Source organism: Gobio gobio (assembly GCF_949357685.1).
Source record: "Gobio gobio genome assembly, chromosome: 1".
NCBI lineage: Eukaryota > Metazoa > Chordata > Actinopteri > Cypriniformes > Gobionidae > Gobio > Gobio gobio.
The window spans coordinates 65951099-65972545 of record NC_137097.1 but is presented as its reverse complement, the minus strand read 5'-3'; the positions used below and the strand labels follow the sequence as shown (position 1 = coordinate 65972545).

The window sequence follows — 21447 nt, the reverse complement described above, 5'->3', positions numbered from 1 at the left end:
TCTTCAGTCCCTAAACGTCTTTTAAGTGTTGTGAAAAGGAATGGCAACATTACAAAGTGGTAAATGCTTTACTGTCCCAACTTTTTTTGAAATGTGTTGCAGGTCTGAATGACAGGAAAGGATGCATATTTACAAATGACATGAAGTTGACCAGACAAAACAGGAAATATTTTGTGTTTATATTGTCTGCAATGAAATACAAGTCAAAGTAAATTTAGAAATCACTTCCTTTTTATTTTATTTGCGTTTTCCATACTGTCCCAACTTTTTCCAATTTGGGGTTGTAGGTTTAGCCTAAATTAAACAGTGACTCCGTAGAGATTAGCTAGTTTGAGACCAAATATCTGTTAATAATATTAATATACTGGACAATTTGAGCTATTCATTTGAGAGAGAAAAAAAGTTTAATTATTTAGATAATCTCTTTTAGCTCGAGGAATTTGGTTTAATTGTTTAGTTTAGCTTGTGTAAAAACTGTAATGAGAAAATGTAATGAGATTATTTGTTAGTAAAAAAAAAAAAAGGGTCCAAAAGGTTTTGGCTTCCTTCTAAAAAAATGTACTACAGTGAAATAAATATTAAAACTAATTATGTCAATATTATGATGCTGTAGGATTGTTGGATGCAGTCGACAGGCTGGACAAACGAATGGGGCTGTTCGATTCCGGAATTTTTTGGAACAGACTCTCAATTCCCAATGCCTCACAATCTATTGTTTTGGGAATCGACTCCCAGCCCTACAGAACAAACAACCATTTCGATTTTGGCCAACACATTGGATACAATGTTGCTGCTTTGCATGCCAAATTGTTATTTTACATATTAGCTATACAAAAAAAGGTGATTTGTGCCCTATTCATGTTAAACGGCATTTATTTTACAGATTTACAACAGCAGTTCAGGAAGTTGTTATCACTGTGTTCCAATCATATCCACTTTAACCATTTACCAACTGTTTGTTTTGCCATCGTACTGTTTACAAGACCCAGCAGTGCTGATAAGACTTATGCAAAGGAACGTTGCACTCAATCCAATGAAATCAGGGTGTTGTTGATCACAAATTATGAATAAAAAATGACGAGTGCACAACATGCTGGGATTTTAGATCACATTTAATGATTTTCATTCAAGAGCAGATTCACATGAATCTTTCTCTGGTCAACACTTCCATGGCGTTTCTCTCTTTCAGCCAGAAAAAGTCATGTTTTCCTCTCTCTCTCATACAACACAAATACTTGTACAGAGACTGCAGTCTAAACCAGCCGGGGAGATCTTTAAGAGATCTTACACCATCAGCTGTGAAGCACATGCCAACTGGGCAACAGTCACAAAATGACCCAACTAACCAACAACATAACGTACATAGCAGTTGCATTTAAGACACGTTTTTTAGAGTCCTCGCACAAGGACTTGACAATCTCCCTTTGAAACAATCTTCAATTAAAAACCCATTCACATCCACTCGTTTCGCATGAGCACCAAATGTACTTAAAAATAAAACACTGATCTATTCCACTGGTATGTAACTGCAAGTAAAGGAATGCACATCTCATTTAAAAATACACAGCATTAAAAATCGAAATAAATTCACAAAGATCACATTTGAAGTGTTAAACTGTTAATATCTTCTTCTGGACTATACATATGTTAGGTAAGATATATCAATGATATTCCCTTTTGGAATACTAAAAACCTAACAGTCAGAGTTGAGTCGTGAAAGCTGGAACAAACATCCGTAGTGGACCGGTTTGTTATTGCTTCCCTGTGTAGATATGGAAACATAACCAAAAGCACTCGTACGCTTGGGAGGCAGTCACTGTATCTGCAGCAAAAATCGACAGTGGATGAATCAGGCACCACGAGTATGGTGAACTTGTATAGTGTACACCTATAGTAGACTATACTCAATTGTCAATTTCTATTCATTTTAAAGCAAATCCACAGCAGCAAATCTGCTGCCACCGTCTACTGCTCAAAGACAAAACAGAACGGGGACTTGCAAAAAACTTGAAAAAGCTAAAGCTACCAAAACATGTGTGACGTTCTCTTTGGCACATTCTGACACTGGCAAATGTACAGTTCTTAAAATCCTTTTCTTGCTTTTGCTTTTGTGAAAACGCCTTCAGATTGGTACAGGGAAAAACTTCGTCATACACAGGCAATTAGCACTTTATGCTCAGAAAAACAAAATATATATATTTATATATACAAGAGTTGAAACACACGAACGCTCCCTAATTCGTTGCAGATAAAAGTGCATCGACTTTTTACTCTTGTAAAACATTCAATGTAGTGTAGCCAAATGGTTCAGTTCATTCAACATTCAAAAGAGCCGTACATTTGGGCTCTCTTGAAATCTGGAGAAAGAAAAAAAAGTCACTTTTATAAGACTAAAATACTTCAGTTCATCAACTTGTTCCAAGGCAATTTCTCAGAAAGCTTCATTATCATTTAAAAAGCAACCAGAAGTCTTTTCGACCGCTGCGTCAACCGTTTCATTTGGAGTTTACATTGTGTCAAGCACAGAACTAACAAGAAAGCTGTAGTGAAAATGGAGCGATCTAGGATCAAATTCATCGAAGCATTATGCAAAGCATCGCATAAATTTGTGCAAATGTGCTACAAAATAATGTGCCGTACGAAAGAGCAATGAAGGCATAAATACGTACAGTATGTTCGGATACGACTGGAAGGCATGACGGAATTCATGCTTATTTTGTACAAATCTTGGACGTGCTAAAACAATGCATTTAACTAAGTGTGCTTAGCTTATTTAAATATTTAGCAGCAAATGGTTCCAGACAAATTTGATCAGCTCTAAGTGCCAAGATTCGGCTGAGAATATAAACATCTAGATTGCAGAGGGATCATTAACAGAAAAGGAAAAGCATCACTTTGATATGAACCCATTCATAGTCCTGTTTACACCTGGTATTAAGATGTGTTTGGGTCGATCGGATCACAAGTAGACGAGGGAGACACATTCCCGTTCACACCTGGTGCTCTTTTGAGACGGGGATCTTTGAGGGGAGGGTCTATAGGTTGTGTTTTTTCAGATATTTCAATCTAATTGACAAAATAAGCTCACGCAATTTATATACAGTATGAACGCGCCCGCAGACAAGCTTTCGTTTCTGCTCTAAGAGCCGCAAGACCTCGCCGAACGCGGTGAGTGTGTGTTAGAAATCAGGAATGGTGAGAGAACATTGTGCTTGGTACGTTTTTTGTCTTCAAACCAAAACTTGGGTCTTTAGCCGACAAAGTTTAAATCCCGTCTTGCTAACGTGCTTCACATAATGTTAAGTCAGTAGGCGGAGAGTAGGCGTCTTTTATGGCTGTTTGAATCATAGATATACATAATAAAGGCTAGGTGTCTTACGGCGGAGTCTCTAACGTCATCACCGGCGGCCATCTTGTCACAGGAAAGCTTTCTGGCGGGCTCTATGGTACCTGACTATGGTACCTGACTATGGCGAGCTGACTGTGACAATGTCGACCTCCATTGACCAGCAGCGCGGGCGAGACATCTAGCCTTTATTATGTATATCTATGGTTTGAATGCATTTGATCATATGAGAGTTTACACTACGAAAGCAATCCGGTCAAATGCGTTTTCAACTACCTCTGGAAGTGGTCAAAAGTGGACAAGCTCAAAACATTTTAGACTCTGTTTACCTGTATTTGGTCCGTTTACACCCTATTTACACCTGTGATCCGATCGACCAAAACGCATCTTAGTACCAGGTGTAAACAAGACCCGTGTCTGCTTAAAACAAACTTCCCAAATCTTTTTATAACTGCATGGCAGTGCAAGCTTGTACTCAATTATCACAGTTAAAACAGCTACAAAACTGTGAACTTGCAAATGCTAGAAACAGAAAAAGCTTTGTTTCAAAGGGTCAAGGCCTTTTGTTTAAGTGCTTTATAGTTTTATGTCTGTGCCTTTTTGATTGTTATTCTGATTTGTCAACAATTTAACAATATATTAGGTAAGCTAAACGATTTTGCTGTAGTCTTAAGAGTTAATCTTGAACGACACATTTTAGGCATTGGGCATAAGGGCCAGGTAGCTTACAGAACTGAACTCACCACATACTCTTTCTCCTTTTCAAAACTTATGCATGAAAAAGTTGCATTATACTGTGATTTTTGTTTGTTTGTTCATAAATAATGATCAATCCTTTCGAGCTAAAGGGAGATGAGAACTGTCATGGCAACACACCTACCTCACGCCTGAATCATAACAGATGCTTGTGATGTAGGTCAGGGTAAGTAGGTCGCTAGCTGAGAATTTTCTAAAAATCTCTCCCTTTGATCAGAGATATTATTCAAAGATGAGCAATACAGAAACTTAATTAGGAATATAACTGGTGAAAATAACGGCATCCCATACATATGTAGGAGGGAAACATGGTCTAATTTGCAGGCGAAGGAATTGGCTCTACTGTGGCCGGCCGCCCCACAGAGGCGTGGTTGAGAGTGGGTGTAGGTGTGGAGGGTGAAGTGGGCATGGTTGTGGGCATTGGGGAGGGCGTGGATGGGGTCGCGACTGGAGCTGTGGTTGTAGTGGAAGTGGAGGTAGCAGCTGAGACTATGGGGTTTGGAGCAGGAGTGTCACTTTGGGCAGGAGTGTCGTTTGCGTGTGATGCAGTCTTGTTGTAGTTAAGATTGAGGATGTGCTGTTGCAGGTGCCTGATCCAGTCCTCCTGTACCGAGAGAGGGCCGTGAAACTCCATGTCACAGAACCTAAAAGAAATTAATTACAAATAAGGTTCTGTGGGCTTACACATTTGTAAAAAGAATATATTATATATAATATATATAAAACTGCACATTTTAGAGTGGCCTTTTATTGTGGCCAGTCTAAGACACACCTGTGCAATAAGCATGCTGTCTAATCAGCATCTTGATATGCCACACCTGTGAGGTGGATGGATTATCTCAGCAAAGGAGAAGTGCTCACTAACACAGATTTAGACAGATTTTTTAAACAATATTTGAGAGAAATAGGCCTTTTGTACATAGAAAAGGTCTTAGATCTTTGAGTTCAGCTCATGAAAAATGGGGGCAAAAACAAAAGTGTTACATTTATAATTTTGTTCAGTGTGTGTATGTATATATATATATATTTAAAAATACTATCAACATACCAAGGCTTCATCTACACTAAGGGCATAAATATGATCTTAAACTACATGTACTCTAGCTGTTCAAAAACCAAATTAACTGACTACCAAGATATTAAGGCATAATAGGCATGCTCACAACACAAAGATTGCTCCAAAATATAAACACAAAGTTTTAGACCAAATTTATTTATCGATTTAGATCTATGATTCTAGATCATTCTACAAGATTAATTTACTAGGTTGCAATTCGATTAGCATTCTAGTTAGTAGGCTCGCGATATCCAGGCAGCTCACTAGGTTATAGACAAGATTTAATATGCAAGTACAACTTACCGGCACTTGAGTGAGTAAATTTTACCCACAAGTCTAACCAGTGGGGTGGAGGTGGGCTTTGGCACAAGGGCAGGAACGGTACTGGAGCGAGGCTTCGGGGGGCCACTCTCTCCCTCCCCTCCTTCAGCATGTGACGGGTGTTTAAGTGGCCGTCTCTCAAATCCTTAAGAGAATGAAATCGGCAGCTCAGGTACAATTTTGCAAATACATAGGGAAAAAAGGAAGACGAAGAGATTAAGGTAAAGTTTTGCTCAGACCTCGTGGCAAACGCACGTTGAGTTCACTATGGGCCACCTGTGCATGTGGAAGTGTGTTATTGGAATGATGGCCGACAGGCTGTGGAATAAGGTCATGCTGAGTGGAACTTCCACTCCTGCTTTTTGCGTCTGTTCCCCGCGATGACAACCCCCATGAACAACTGTTGGCGTCCCGTCCAATTGCCCTCTTTTGAGGCAAAGTGAGAGATGCCCATTTGGGCACAGAAGGCTTTTGGGAAACAGGAGTTGTAGGGTCAGAGTTACAGGATGGTAAGAGAGTGGAACTGCTCCTCTGTAAAAGAATACATACATCTTTATTGATATAAAAAGACTATTTTCACAGCTAAACACAACAGAATTGCAATTACTGGAGAGTAGTAAAGCATCACAAAATTGTTCTAGTTGCTTTCATACTTTCTTTTGGGCATAGCGGGCTCCTTGTGCATAACTTTGCTGCATCTCTGCTGCCTTCTGTGGACGGCTGCGAATCCAGGCACTCAGCGTCTCGATAGGCGAACCATTTACACACCACTCTGTCACGCCAAACTGTCGTAAATGTGCCCGAGCATGACTGGCCAATGCCTTCCGGTTCTCAAAGTAGAACCCACAGAGTTCACAACTAGCATCTGAAGAGGAAAAACAAAAAAGATGAAGTCACATTGTTTTTGAGTAAATCAACAAGGAGAGAAAAAATACTGCCAAAAAAAACTATGAATATTTTCCAATAAGACCAGAAACATCTATAAAAAACAAATAGGGTCATTTTTAATATTTTTTTTGCTTATAACCACCAACTTAGTTCTATTTTAAGTCTGACTTGGGATCTTTTATTTATTTGAGAGTCATTCTTCTGCAAACATGGAAGCAACAAAGTCAATGACAAATAGTCTTCAAACAATGTCACGGAGAAGAACCAAATAAGGAGTCTTACAAAAATATACCCTTACCCATGTGGCCTATTCCATGCTTCTCTGTTGAGGCTTTACCCTTAAAGGAATAGTCCTGTGGGGGAGGCGAGAAGTTTTTAGATTGGACGAGCAGTGTCTTCTCTCCTGGTTGTCCCTCCTCCATCAGCACCTTCTTCTTCAGCGGAGACACTCTAAAAATCTTCCCCACAGGTGAGGTAGGGGACAAGGCCATGCTTCCCAGCCCATGTTTATGGAGGCGCGAACCAGAGTGGAGCAGATTAAGAGGTGATTTGCGGGACAGGGCAGAGGTCTGATAGCCTGGACCACCATCCTGTCCCGGTTCCTCCTTTATGCCCAAGGCAACAGATGCAGGGGTTGTGCCCTGTCTCCTCATGACTTCCCACAGAGTGTCAATTGGCGAGCCATTCACAGACCACTCCGTGATACCCATATGCCTCAAGTGTGATCGTGCGTGGCTTGAGAGTCCTTTGCGGTTTTCGAAGAATTCACCACAGAATTCACAGCGAATATCACGGGAAGGTTCCTTCTCCTGAGTCATGACTGTAGGAGGAAAGACAGTAAAATGACAACATATGATTCAGTAATCCATTAACATCATTAAAAATTATAAAAGTAAACAAACAAACATACACCACAGGTGTGAAAAAAAACTTACCCAAGTTGACTGGATAAACATTATCTGAAGTAATTAAACTGGAATGTAGTGGCTCTGGGCTATAGCCTTTATTTACTCCCATGTCTGATCCTTTCATGGTAACTTCCACAATTTCAGGCTCTGGTTTTGGCTTAACAAACTCTACTGTTAGGGGGGAACTGGCAGCAGATGTCAAAGGAGACAATTTGCGGTTAGTAGGCTGATTGTGGCTTGGTGTTTTGGCAAAGTGGAATGGCAGGCGCCCAAGAACATTCCCTGGTGGGGAAGAGGACTGGACCACTGGCCGAGGGAGTCCTAGGCCCGGAGAAGAACAGGGGGATTTGGGGGACTTCAGAGGCATGATGGACGGTAGGCCTCGACGGACTATAATCTCTTTCAGTGTGTCAATAGGTGAGCCATTTACAGACCATTCGGTGATGCCAAGTTGCCGCAGATGGGAACGAGCATGACTGGAGAGGCCTTTTCGGTTCTCAAAAAGTTCCCCACAGAATTCGCAGCCCACATCTTTCATTGGCTCTGATAGAAGTGTACAGAACAATCTATCAGACTTAAGTTAGTTTAGGTGTGTAAACTACCTTATTTAAATGAGGAAGTAAAGAACAAACAAGGACATGCAAAAACACGTAAAAGTTGTTACCTATAGGAAAGGACATCACTTCCCCACCACTGAAGCGAAGGACCTGCAAAGAGGAGGGTTTCAGCTTCTTTGGGGGTGGACCCAATAGGGTATGGGTAGAAGACGAGGTAGCTTTGGAGCCAATAGTTGTCTTCAAAGAAGAAGTTGCTGTTTTATATAGGACAGGGCTGGAGGCAGTAGGTCTCTTAGAGGAAGAAGTAGAAGTCGAGGGTAACAGGGAAGTCATACTGGTCTTTTGGGACCTCAGGTCCTCAGGACCATCGGAGAGAAAAGAATTTGCTCTGTGCTTAAAGTCATCAGTCAAGATGAACCGGTTGAGTAAGTCAATGGGGGAGCCCTTGGATTCAGAGTACTCAATTCCAAAATGGCGCAAATGGGCACGAGCATGACTCGAAAGGCCTTTTCTTGTTTCAAACCATGCACCACACAACTGGCAAATAATGTCTTTAGAGTCCACATCCATCGCTAGAAAAGAAAGTGAGAGGAACAGAAAAGTTGAAGAGATTGTAAGGACAGACAGACAATAAGGGCCAGATTTACTAACAGTTTGTGCTGAAAAAAAAAAAAACTACTGTCAGGATTTTTTTTTAAATGCAGTTAAAAATGTATCAAAAAGGGGTAGACAGGGTGATTTTTGCAGCTGACCTTATTGCATATGCATTCATAGGAGCTTCCCTTTCAGACGCAACATTTATGGAAGGAGATTATTTAAAGGAATCATGCTAGGTGATTTACCAAGGTTTGCGGGACTTTGCTTTAATCAATTTACTGGTATTTGCAAAAAAAAACATTTATTAAACCAGACGCTAATTTGCACTGCTCTTGGTAGATTGCATTGGTCATTATGGAAATGATTTGGCTATGTTTTTTAATTTGCGCGTCGTCAGTAGATCACACAGAACTTTCCACTCCCATCTACATCTTTTTTTGGAATTGCGTTCTTACTCTAATTTGCCCTGTTTGGTAAATCTGGCCCATAATGTGCAAGGATCAATTGATGACCCCAACACTATAAAAACAAATCGCAAACAATTTGTTGAAATTCTTTATTAGTATTTAGTTCATTAAATGCGTTCTTACTAAGGTTCAAAGGGGCATCTGTCTCTTGTGGTGCCCAGAATGGTTTGGTTGGACTGGAGAGGTTTGTAGACTGGTTCTTTCCCAAGACCTTATGCTCCTGGGATCGCAGTGGGGAAGACACGGGTAGTAAGGAAGAGATGGGAGCCTTTCTCAGCACTGGGGAAGGGGATCGAGACTTTACAAATGGAGAGGAAGGCAGAGAGCCAGCTGCGGATGGAGTAGTTGGGGAAGAGGAAACTTTAATAGTGGAACCAGCAACAGAAAACGGGACAGGGGGCTTGGTGTCCAGCAGTCCTTCTTCAGGTTCAACATCTTTTGTGGGGCTAGGTATAGGAACAATAGGGGCATGGTGCTGGGGCTTCTTAGATGATTCCACAGTAGGGGAGGTGCCAGTGAAGCATGCATCAATGGAACGTTCCTTAGTGATCTGGTAGAGGAGATCGATGGGTGCTCCACTGTTCTCCGACATGCCAACGCCCAGCTGGCGTAGGTGAGAGCGGGCATGGCTGGACAAACCACGACGTGTCTCGAAGGTAGCACCACAAAACTCACATTTCAACAAGTTGGAGCCTGGAAAACAGAGAAATGGTGATTCAAGACTTATCTAAACTTATTCACTTCATGGATTTTGATAGATTGCTAACCAATTGTGTAAGCATGGCTTGAACAACAGGAACATTTACACTTGGAATGCGTTTTATCTTGTATGCATCTCAAACCACCTCCTGAGGTGATCAGATAGTTATCCTTCCCAATTGAGTCTTGGAGGGCCTTAACATTTGGTCTTTTCATGATTGCACAGTAGTGTAAATAGTAATTTACTGACTCTCCACTGTGGAAACCAAACGAATTTTGATTAGTTGATAAATGTCACGTAAAAAGACAGAAAAATCAAGATGACAGACCAGGCTAATAAGGGCAAATCATCCCATCAGCTCAAATATTCATGTACATGAAACGAACACTAGCGACTTCAGGTGTTTTTAAAGGAATACTTAATCCAAAAATATATGATCATGTCCACAATTACTCAATATCAAGTCCAAATAGGGGTGGGCGATATGACCAAAATCTTATATCACGATATGGGTAATTTTATTTCACAATAATGATATATATCAAGAGCAATGAGAGATTTTCTATCTTTTTTTGTTGTTTGATTAGCATTAATAATGACAGCAGGTCAATTTGCATCCTGTCACTTTAAGAACGGCTGCACGGATACATTACACTCATGCATTGTTCTTTCTCAACTGTTTACGTTCACTTAAGACATAAATGACTCTGCAAATACATGTCCCTTTGACACATAGGTATGTATTTAACCGTTCAAGCCCAATTAGGCGGAAAAACACACTCAGTTCAGTTCTCACACGATCTATTAGCGGTAGCTTCATGTCGCGGAGCAGCTTCATGACAGCACTGAGAAGAAACAGTAGCTGCGTCTGAAATTGCATACTGAGTAGGTACTACACTTGATGACCGTTAAAAAAGTATGTTCTATATAGCATGAATGTGTGTAGTATGAATGTAATCTGGACGTACTACATCCGCCATGTTGTCATTATCATATGACCTACCAGCGTCCCTTCACCTCCATTCATAAATCCTCTCCTGTGGCCTCATGGGATAGTAAAGTGTCCATAGAATGCACACTTCAGAATCTCACCGGAAGTAATAGGTCACCCAGGGACTTTTCGCCTACTGTATTTCAATACTATGTATTTGGACATACTACTCTGTTGGCATACTGTTTTTTGCATTCTATATAGTAGGGAAGTATTCGATTTCGAACACAGAGAGTCTTTTTAAGAGAGTGTGCATGCGCATATACTAAAATGAGTTCTCTTTCGATGCTAATTGCACTTCAATGGTTTCAAATCACCTGTTTTTAAACCGCAGTGCTTAAAAATGCATGCAAATGATAAGCTTTCGTGACCGCGCAGCATAGCAACGTCACATGAGCAGAACCGCAAAAGAAACGATAGTCCAAAATTTCTACCGGTTAATCATGTCTACTGGTATTTTGCCCACCCCTAATTCCAAACCTGTATGAATTTCTATTTTTCTGTGGAACAATAAAGGTGCATTTTTAAAGAATATTTCTGGATTTTTGGGTGAGCTATTCCTTTAAGAGTAGATTAAAAGAGTTGGGCTCAAATTCAATTACCCATAGAATCTGTCTCTTTAGATTCAGGGCTCTGTTCCTCTATAGAGAACAGGGTCTTTTCTTCTGGACTTGTGGCCAACTTATCTGTAAGGGACATTTGGGCCTCCTCTTCTTCCTCTTCCTCATCCTCTGCCTCCTCCCCACCTGAATATGCACAGACGGAGACAACATATTTAAATTAGCTAAATAATCAAAGTCTTGCAAGGACAACCCCAAAGGTCTCAAGTGAATGTTTCCCACAGATCAACTGTAACTAGCGTTCCCTTAACCATATGCACATAAATAATGAAATAAAATCATTCATAATTAATTCACGCTTAATTGGCGGGCCACATGATTTTGAGAGATTTGTTCAAAGACACCGGGTAAATATTTTTTCATTACCGGGACAGCAACTTATAGGGCAATCACAAAATGTCAATACATTTCAGCAAAAGATTAAATAAATCACTTCAATAGCTCTTAAAATTCACATCAATTTCTTGAACTCTGAGATTACAGTCAACCACCATTTCCGATCAGATTTCATAACATCAGTCTTCCACTTCTTTTGGCAAAGGCGTAACAAATGTATCTGTCAAAACAATTATTTCTATTTTTCTCACAAGCACCTTAAATGGACATAGCCCAACCCATTACCCTGCTAAGCCTTGTCCTGTGCTTTCACGGTACTTAGATTGCATTTTTTGGGAAGCATATAAACTCAGTTACTGATTTAGTATTTTTAAAACAGCTGTACCTTATGATTTAATATCAGAAGTTTGTCTAAGCAATAGTCTTGAACTGCAAAAAGCCACAGGACTTACTTTACTAGTTTAACTACATGTATTGACAACTAGATTATTAAACAACTGACTTAAGAGTTGTTTTATTTAGATTGCTCAAGTCTTAGACGAACATACAACCGATACTTTATCACTCCAGAGGCAAATTCAGCAGGCCTAAAACATTCAAGCAGCACACAGTGTTTTTCTTTTGAAGCTCCTGCTGGTCTTGCTCTTCTCAGCATATTCAATATAATAAGCTGTGAACGCGTTCCTGCGGTGGGCGTTTCTGTTCTGTCATTTGATCTGTCCTAGACCCAGTTCTAGCAACATCAGCTCTTTTTCTCCTCCTCAGACTTAAAATGAAAATTCCCTGTAATCGCATATGGAATAACCAGACCAAGAGACAAAGGGTATTAAATGCCATAAGTTAAACATGAAAGTCCACCGTTTAATAACTTATCCAGGACAACAAAAGAAGACAAGCAGCGTTGTCATTATTCTTTTCAAAAACGTCTTTTTTTTCTGAAAGCGCGCGGAAAAAGAAATAAGCCTCGAGGAAAAGAATAAAGCATAGCGCGCTCCATTTCAACATTAAAAAAAGCACCTCAAGTAAAATGGCGAAGACAGCCTAATTTCGGTAATCATAAAGACATACACTGAAAAAAGAAGCCGTCATTTTGACAGGACATCAAAAACTGCGTTTATTAAGTACCTGAGCGCATAATAACACACATCTTGACTTTTCAGATCAAAAAGAAAAGTGTCCAGACAGCAGGGGAATGATGATGAGTCGCTTTCGTACGTGCACTCCGTCTCACTAGACTAGACCATTTCAGGCATCAGTCATTTAAAGCGCACATCGGGTATGACAGGAGCTTGTCTTAAATGTTAACACGATTGCATGCCATGTAAGGTTGAAAAGTGTCGAGGCTCCGAGCATTAACATCTCTCATGCATCCCCATGCACGGCGCGGAAGTGCATGCACTCACCATTCAGCGGCTGCAGCGCATCGGACTTATTACAGCACCTATACTCAGACAATTTTTCCGCTATTGTTTGTGTCTGCGGGGAGGTGGAAGCAGCCATTTTGCCCCGCACACATGCACTAACGCACCAAGGCGTGACGAACCGAATAAAGGCGGAGACTAGGCTAAATATTAAATGCCAGACATCAATTACATTAATGAAGGTTGCGTTAAGAAATTACCAAGTGTCCTGCACCATACAAACAACTGCCCCAGACAGCATTACAAAAATCCCAAGGCATCCACAAGCTTTTGAGGTTTCTCTCTTTAGTGCAAAGGGCAGGCTATTCATGTAAAAGAAACGTAACTTATGAGCAAGAACATATTGTCACATCAACATTTGAAAAGACATCTGACACTACAGTTTTGAATTTTTTTCTAGTGCAATACAAACTTTTCCATTGCAAATTATATTATGGCTGAATTTATATGTCCACCATTTTGCTTTAATGACAGCATGTAATTGAACTATGGACTCTACAGGTTTGTGCAAAACCGCATTGTCCAAAGAGCATCTTGTGCTTCAATAGAAGCAAGAACATATGACCTTTTTGTACAAATAAACTTGCATTTTAGTAATGACAGAATCTAAAATATTTCTTGCCAAAAGATAAATCATGTATTTTTTTCTTTGTGCATCATTATTTCTAACAGCCATTTTTGGAGTAATTTAAATAACTTAGCAAGTAAGAAATATGTAATGACCATGGCTTAAAGCTACACTGTGTGATATTTTCCCCCATCTAGCGGTGAAAAGGTATATGACCATCCAGTGAATATTAGTTTCTGTTCCTCTCAATTCCGATTTCGTTTTAACTCCTACGGTGGCCGATTTAGTCCAAGATTAACATGGCTTCCAGTTTGACCTCGTCCACATTCGACACGGTGTCATCGAGTGTTAAAACGCGAAAGGCGAAGCTTGAATTTACGCGTATGTCCCTCTTTGGCTAATGTACTTTCAAGATGGAGGGGCAACATGGCGACCCGCATTCGAACCCCTCACCCGTATGTATTTTCAATGGCATATTATAAACTTACGAGAATACTTTATTACTTGAAAGAAGTAAATATACATTAATGAGCACATGTATTTTTGAAAGAACTAAGTGTTTTTAGCTAAGAATAAACTAAAAAAGTTACACAGTGTAGCTTTAATCTTTTTTTAATTCTTTGAGAAATCAAGAAGATTTAAACTCCATTCACTTACCCTCTGGTTCACTGATATTGTGCTCTTCTTTCCAGTGCTGTTTTGGAGAGTCAGAGGAAAGAGTGGCAAGATCTGCAGTCATGTTCTCCTCATCTTTCATATCTTCCCTGCTCTCTTGCTCTTCGTCAGAGTTTTGCTCTTGACTTGACTGGAGAGCATGAGTGGGAGCAGTGGGTAGAACAAGATCTGGATGCTTGGCGAAAAGTTCTCGGAGAATATTAATGGGAGAAACCGTAACTTCCCAATTGGTGATGCCAAAGTCTCTGAGATGGGCTCGGGCGTGACTGGAGAGGCCAGCCCTGGTGTCAAAGCCGGCGCTGCAGAACTCGCATCTCATTACGCTGAAGGTCGACGGGTCAAAGTTGGCAACTAGAGGTGGCAATGGAAAGTATAACATCAAAACAAGTTACACAAGCCCTTGGTTCTGTATCGCAGATATGGAAAATAAACTTTCATGAGATATCAAGTTCATAAACATTTACATTTACCTTTTTTCTTCTTTTTCTGGTAGGAGAATTTCTTCTCAATGGCATTAACCTCCTCTGGGGAGATGAAGTGCCTAACGTTGTAACTGACACCCACTCTGTTCAGGTGACCCCTAATGTGATTGGCTAGTCCGATGCCATTATGGAATCGATCTGGGCAATAAGGGCATTTTCTTTCCACACTCTTGAACAACCCCTCGCTATCATCATCTTCATCATCTTCCTCAGTTAATGCACCAATAAGACGATTTACAACATCTTCTTCATCATCTTCTTCATCGTCATCATCATCATTATCATCATCACCACCATCCTCTAGTTTTGCAGCAACAAGTGTGACTTCTCCGCTCTTCCCCTGACTATCAGATTTGTCTTTTTTGAGTTTGGGTTCCTCCTCCTGTGCTTCAAGCTTTTTGCAGCTCTTCTTTGGTGGAGAGGAGCTGGCTTTGAGATCCAGAGCAGTGGCGGGCGGCTCATTCCCTGAGGTGAAAGTGGAGTGTTAAAGAGTGTTTAACAGTTACCAGTTAACAGACCGTTATTGCACAATTTGGTGGTTAAATACAAACAAAATGTGATGGGATGCAATGAGAATGACAACAAGCTGATTCAAAGGAATTGTTGATCTAAAATGGAAATTCTGTTTTCTTTTACTCACCCTCAAGTTGTCTCAAACACAAATGACTTCCTATGAAACACGAAACAAGATATTTTGAAGACTGTTCATGCTTCTCTTTTCTATACAACAAAAACATGTTGCGGTCAGGGGCTCCAAAAAAAGAGGAAAAGTATTGTGATGTCCATTCATAATGTCTCCTTTTGCGTTCCATAGAGGAAAGAAAGTCATATGGGTTTGGGAACAACAATATGGTTAGTAAACGACGACAGAATTCTGGCCTGACTACGGACTACTCTGCAACCGTTTAAGATCTCTGTGGCTCTGCTCATCACTCACCCATCACCCTGATGTATGAGAGGGGAGTTTGGAGGTCAGAGCTGAGAGACTCTATGAGGACGAGTGGTAACTTGATTCTTAGCTGGGCTTGCTGCCCCTCAAGCAGCCCCAGCCTCTCTGCTGCCCCTCGGAGGCTGGCTGAGAAGCTGCTCTTCAGCTGCAAGGCCAGGGCAGGCACCTCCACAGGGTCTGCAGGGGAAGGGACCATGTTCAGACCAGGGTGAAACCTGGGGTTTCCCTGAGTTTATGGCCAAGCACGACTCATGTGAACTATGTGCTTATAGGATTTCAAGGCTTGGCATTTACCCCCAATCCAAATATTGGTCCTTGCTGACTATGGCCACTGATTCGGTTAACTGTTCCTCTCCTACAATACAAATTTAATGAAATAGGTCACTATACCACCAACAGCGTTGGCCAATGGAACAGGAAGTTACACCTCACATCTATAATAACTGGCCAATGGAATAGGGAGAGTCACTCCTTTAACCAATGGTCAATCGGACAGGAGGTTCCACTACACAATCTAGGCATCACAATAACACAACAATACATACAGTACACATAAGCATGCATCACTCCAAGACCAAAGACAGAAGAACAATGACAGAATGAATTAACGTGACAATGTTATAAGTGGATGGTGAGAAATTTATGGAAAATAAAAACAAGACATTTCTGAAAATGCATTAATAATTTCATAATAAATATACCATTAGTTTATGATATTTTGCAGCCTCTCTTGTTCCCTGCGTAAGTGTTGCATTGACAAGTATAGTTTACTTGACACAAATGCTGTTGACAATGCTAAGTATTAGCATTTGCATTTATGCACTTAGCAAACACCTTATCTAAAGCAACTCGCAGTGCATTACATTTTTTGTCTAAGTGCACACATCTGTTTCTGTGCCCTGCCATTGCTACCACCTTACCAGTTTATCTACACAGCTGAGCATTGACCGGTCTTGGTGTTATAACTTGTTATTGATTTACCTGTTTTGGAGTCTTGTTTTGGATCATGCTCTGGTTCTGATGTTGGAATGTCTTCTTTCTGGCCCTTATCTGCAGTCTGGTTTGAGATTTGGACTTGTTTTTTTACACCGGTAATCAGGGTTGACTTAGGATCAAGTCTTGTACTCGCTCTTGTGCGCCCCAGTTTATTCTTTGCGGCCCGGACCGAGCGTTTTTTTCCTATGCTCTTGAATGCCACATCCTTACGCCGCGGAACAGCCTTTGGATGTGGGGGAGGAGACATGAGATGCGGAGGTTGTAGAACATTCTCTTCCATAGGATTAGCCAGAGATGTCTCTCCTATTTGTTTCGACTCCTCCGCATGGTCTGTATTTGCATGCAGGGTTGCTTTATCAGGTTGGTCTGTGGCTTCTCCTGGGGTTGCAGAAGAACTTTGACAAGACAATGAACTAGAGTCCAACTGTGAAGGGGCGATGTCGGGCTGTGTTTCTTTAGCTTTTTTGGATGCTCGAATGGGGTACCTCTTGTTGAGAGGAGAAGTGACAAAAGTTGGTGTAACATCTGCAGAGGACTGGACCTGTTCTTTCTTGCGGGATTTCTGCTGGAAGCGGGGCGAAGTTCGATAAACACCAGCCCTTTTTCGGGTGGTGTGCGTCTTGGCGTGTTCGGAAAGCTCTTGAGGCACATCAGAGCTAAAGTTGCACTCAAGACACACAAACTGGCCACATTTGACCTTTGTTGACTCTTGGGTGACCGGCTCCAGTGCATTACTGCAACTGGCTTGCACTGCCACCCGCTTTTCCCCCTCATTTAATTTTCCAATCTCTTCAAGGATTTTCTGCCGCGACTCCTCATGGCATCGGTGATGATCTAGCAGCAGTACCTTGTCTACAAACTCCTGACCACACTCTATACATTCAAACGCATTTTTATTAAGATGTCTGCTCCAAGCTTCTTTCTCTCCACATTGCCATTTCTTCCCAGATCTACCAACCTGGCCGTGCTCTCGCATGTGTTCACGTAGATGGGCACGTTTTTTGAAGTAAATGCTACATTCTACACATGTGAAAATCTCTTGGGAGAGATCTCCGTCCAGTTGGTGGTCTACTACTACTAAGTTCTGCTTACCCTTGGCTACGTTCTGCCTACCCTTGCCTACCTTCTCAGTTTTTTCCTCTTCAAATTCGAACATCCCTCCCCCATCCTTTGTGGTTTTCCTGCGCTGCTTTGCTCCAGAGGGCTTTCCCCTGGTCTTTCTACCGGCTCCCATTGTGCGTTGCCAGGTGCCTAAACCAGAGAAAGGCCTCAGTATGGCCCTCTTTTTCCTTCTGCGCTGGATGAAGGTGCAGTGCGCCCAAGGTCCAGGTGGTGGGCTCTCAGGCTCAGAGTCTGCTGGGAAGGTGTATACATCTGCCTCTTTGGTGTTCTTCTCTTCCCGCCCTCTACAATTTAGGACTTTCTGCTCCTCTTTCTTTTCTTTTTGGCATCCCTCTTTTGGTGTAGGATCTGGTAGACGGCTCACTTTGTCTTGTGCCACTGCAAGTAAATAGGGAATATTGACTTGAGTATTTTTTTAATTTTACAAAGTGGCATTGACATGAATTCAAACGTGTTTTGAGGTACAGTACTTTTCTTTTTTTTACGTTTTGCTGCACGCTTCGGCAGGCTGGAGTCTGTAGTTGTGGGCTCCCTGTATGTAACATCGCCTTGATTTTCCACCTCCAGGGGGGCAAGTGGGATTTTATCAAGAAATAAGTGCTTGGTGTCCACAGGTTCTTGGCACGGATCAATGTCAAAGCTGCAAGCATAAGAATTAAGACTGATAAATAGGTTCCAGCTCTATATTTATCTCCACCACACCCCTCAATATTTAAAATCCTCATGTATGCACCTTTCTGTAAACCTGTTGTTCCATATAATCATCTGCATCTCACCTGTCTTGTTGTAGTCCAGAGGTGGGACTCCCTGGGCTGTGAGCAGCCAGACCATGAGGGTTAGAAAAGTGCTGAAGTTCTTCCTCTGACATAAACCATTGGAATCCACACAGGAACACAAACAATATACACATGACTTAACAAAAAGCAGTAGACTCACAGTTATAAATACAGCATGTAGACAGACAAAACCATAAACACTTTCACAGCGAGACAAGTTTCACAGTACACACACACAGAATAGTTCAGCCTGTACGTAGCTGAATGATTGCAAATTCTTTTTTCTTATGATTTAGGTAGACACCCGTGTATTTTTCACTGACATGAAAGTAAAAATGAACCAGAGAGACAATTACCATCCAAGGTTTCTTTCTCCGAGTCCGAGTCCCATGTGAGAGATGAGGGAAAGGCTGAAGATCGTGGACTTCTCGGTACTTTACCACAATGCTCCAGTGTGGGGAAAAAGCAGTTTGGACCTTCTGAATCTCCATTTCCATCACCCTTCTCCACGTCATCACAATGCAATAACCCCCCCTGTAAGTTCAGAGGGTTGAAACAAGTCCAACAATACATCGTTTAGGAGAGAGATAAAATGTCGCAAGTTTCTCACACAAAGATAAAAAATATAATAATGGTGCAACGATGTGATAAAAAGGTATCTATCAAAACAATGACTCCCATATATATTTTTCCCATATACAGTTTTTTTCTTTCATTGGAAAATTGAATAAATTAATGGAAAGAGAAATAAGCGTTGTCTACGGCCTTAGCTATACCAGGAAGGTGCAGTTGAGTAAGGATGTTGATGTTGAAGGCAGTAGCCCTTGGCTGGACATCAGATCTTGGGGGTCCCTGGTCGACAGATCATCCTCAGGATCCATGATCCTCTGGGGCACTGGCTTGTGTGCAGTTACAGTCCGCCTCTCCTGTCCTACATTATGAAGAGCAATTCCATTTCTGGACAAAAACAAACACAGTTAAGATGCAATCTAAGATTGAAAGCAATATGGACTAGTAGGCACAAAAGTCTCATTATTTTATGGGGTATTTAAAAAAAATCTTCAAATGAGCATTTGCAAGATGTTCACAAATGCATGAGGTAAATGTGGGTTTAAATACACAGTGCTATGTGCTATTCAGTCTTTGAAAGAGTGCTTTGAATAACTCAATTTTTGTGTTGAATTCCCGAGGAGTATCACTCTGACCTATTTTATCATGCCTCATTTCCTACGTTGATAATATCAAAGGGTGCCGTTTTTTTTACTGGAGAAAAAAAAAAAAAGACCGGCTCCCGAAAATATGGTGCTCGTCTATGTAGTTCACATGCGTTTATTACTTGCGATGTTAATACTGGACCATCTGCAAACGCTGTCCTTCCCCAGCACCACAATCTGAAACTGTTAAACATTTCTCTGGATATGTGTGGGGTGAGGATGAAATTGTGCAACACTCACGGAAAGCGGCCTGTCTTTGGAATCCTCTGCGTCCAATCACATCGCTTTCTCCATGTCCTATTTGGATTCAAGTGGCACGAACGCACGGGCGCTTATAGAGCATGTGTGCGTTGCGCTTTATGCGTCCTGGAGCGTCGCAGCCTTCCCTCAGGAGCACCGGGAAAAGCATATAGGTTTAGCTAACGGTGAAGACCGCCTTTGCACTCTAAACACCGGACTCCATGTTGTTAGTTTCGGAGGGATGGTGACGTTGGTGGGGAGGGGAGAGGAGTTTATGTATCAGCCACGGTGTAACTCTTTCACAGCAGGTTGAGAAATGAACGACTCCTGATCAATGCGGTAATAACGGCGCTGTTGCGTACAGAAAGCTGACACATTTCAGGAGGCTATTTGTTAGTGCTTGAATGACATTATTGTAAACGTCGCTAATTTTAAGAGTAATAAATGTAAAATAATGTAAAATTCTACATTTAAAAACTGCAAAATAATCGAACCATCTTAAAATACACACAATATATATAAAAATGTAAAATAGAAAATACTGCAACATTTTGTAAGAACATTTATTTATATAATGTATAAATACTATATAATTTATTAAGTAATTACATGAAAAATACATTTTATAAATAGGTCTATCTATCTATCTATCTATCTATCTATCTATCTATCTATCTATCTATCTGTCTGTCTGTCTGTCTGTCTGTCTGTCTGTCTGTCTGTCTGTCTGTCTATCTATCTATCTGTCTCTCTGTCTGTCTGTCTCTATCTATCTATCTATCTATCTATCTATCTATCTATCTATCTATCTGTCTGTCTGTCTGTCTGTCTGTCTGTCTGTCTGTCTGTCTGTCTGTCTGTCTGTCTGTCTGTCTGTCTCTATTTGTCTGTCAGTCTGTCTCTATCTATCTATCTATCTATCTATCTATCTATCTATCTATCTATCTATCTATCTATCTATCTATCTATCTATCTATCTATCTATCTATCTATCTATCTGTCTGTCTATCATCCATCTAAAGTCATATTGTACAATTTCCACGTCTTTAATACTATATCATTTTAATATCTATCTATCTATCTATCTATCTATCTATCTATCTATCTATCTATCTATCTATCTATCTATCTATCTATCTATCTATCTATCTATCTATCTATCTATCTATCTATCTATCTATCTGTCTGTCTGTCTGTCTGTCTGTCTGTCTGTCTGTCTGTCTGTCTGTCTGTCTGTCTGTCTGTCTATCTGTCTGTCTGTGCCTATCTGTCTGTCTGTCTATCTGTCTCTATCTATCTATCTATCTATCTGTCTGTCTGTCTGTCTATCTATCTGTCTGTCTCTCTACCTGTCTGTCTCGATCTATCTATCTGTCTGTCTGTCTGTCTGTCTGTATCTATCCATCCATCCATCCATCCATCCATCCATCCATCCATCCATCCATCCATCCATCCATCTA

General features: G+C 40.9%; 1 protein-coding gene across 2 annotated transcripts; it reads right to left on the bottom strand.

The window, feature by feature from the left end:
- Positions 1-1099: 1099 nt before the first annotated feature.
- On the bottom strand, positions 1100-20236 carry wizb (WIZ zinc finger b). 2 transcript variants are annotated; one of them, XM_079821977.1, is made up of 18 exons: positions 19988-20236; positions 19310-19490; positions 18890-19067; positions 18534-18618; positions 18228-18397; positions 16621-18135; positions 15628-15816; positions 14679-15155; positions 14191-14559; positions 11191-11334; positions 9021-9590; positions 7941-8405; positions 7304-7819; positions 6667-7188; positions 6134-6345; positions 5720-6011; positions 5463-5625; positions 1100-4746 (listed from the first exon to the last, which is right to left on the bottom strand). In XM_079821977.1, the coding sequence occupies exons 2-18, from the start codon at positions 19412-19414 to the stop codon at positions 4416-4418; spliced, it is 6303 nt and encodes a 2100-aa protein (XP_079678103.1). In that variant the 5' UTR covers positions 19415-19490; positions 19988-20236; the 3' UTR covers positions 1100-4415. The 2 variants fall into 2 exon arrangements, with proteins under 2 accessions (XP_079678103.1, XP_079678104.1); XM_079821978.1 differs by lacking the exon at positions 15628-15816.
- Positions 20237-21447: the final 1211 nt, after the last annotated feature.

Excerpts from the sequence above, each read along its gene's own strand:
- wizb (XM_079821977.1), bottom strand. The coding sequence starts at position 19,414 with ATGGATCCTGAGGATGATCTGTCGACCAGGGACCCCCAAGATCTGATG. Across the intron at positions 15,817-16,620 it reads AAAACAAGACTCCAAAACAG|ACCCTGTGGAGGTGCCTGCC; the intron begins GTAAATCAATAA and ends CTTCCCCTGCAG. Across the intron at positions 6,346-6,666 it reads GCATGGAATAGGCCACATGG|ATGCTAGTTGTGAACTCTGT; the intron begins GTAAGGGTATAT and ends TTTCCTCTTCAG.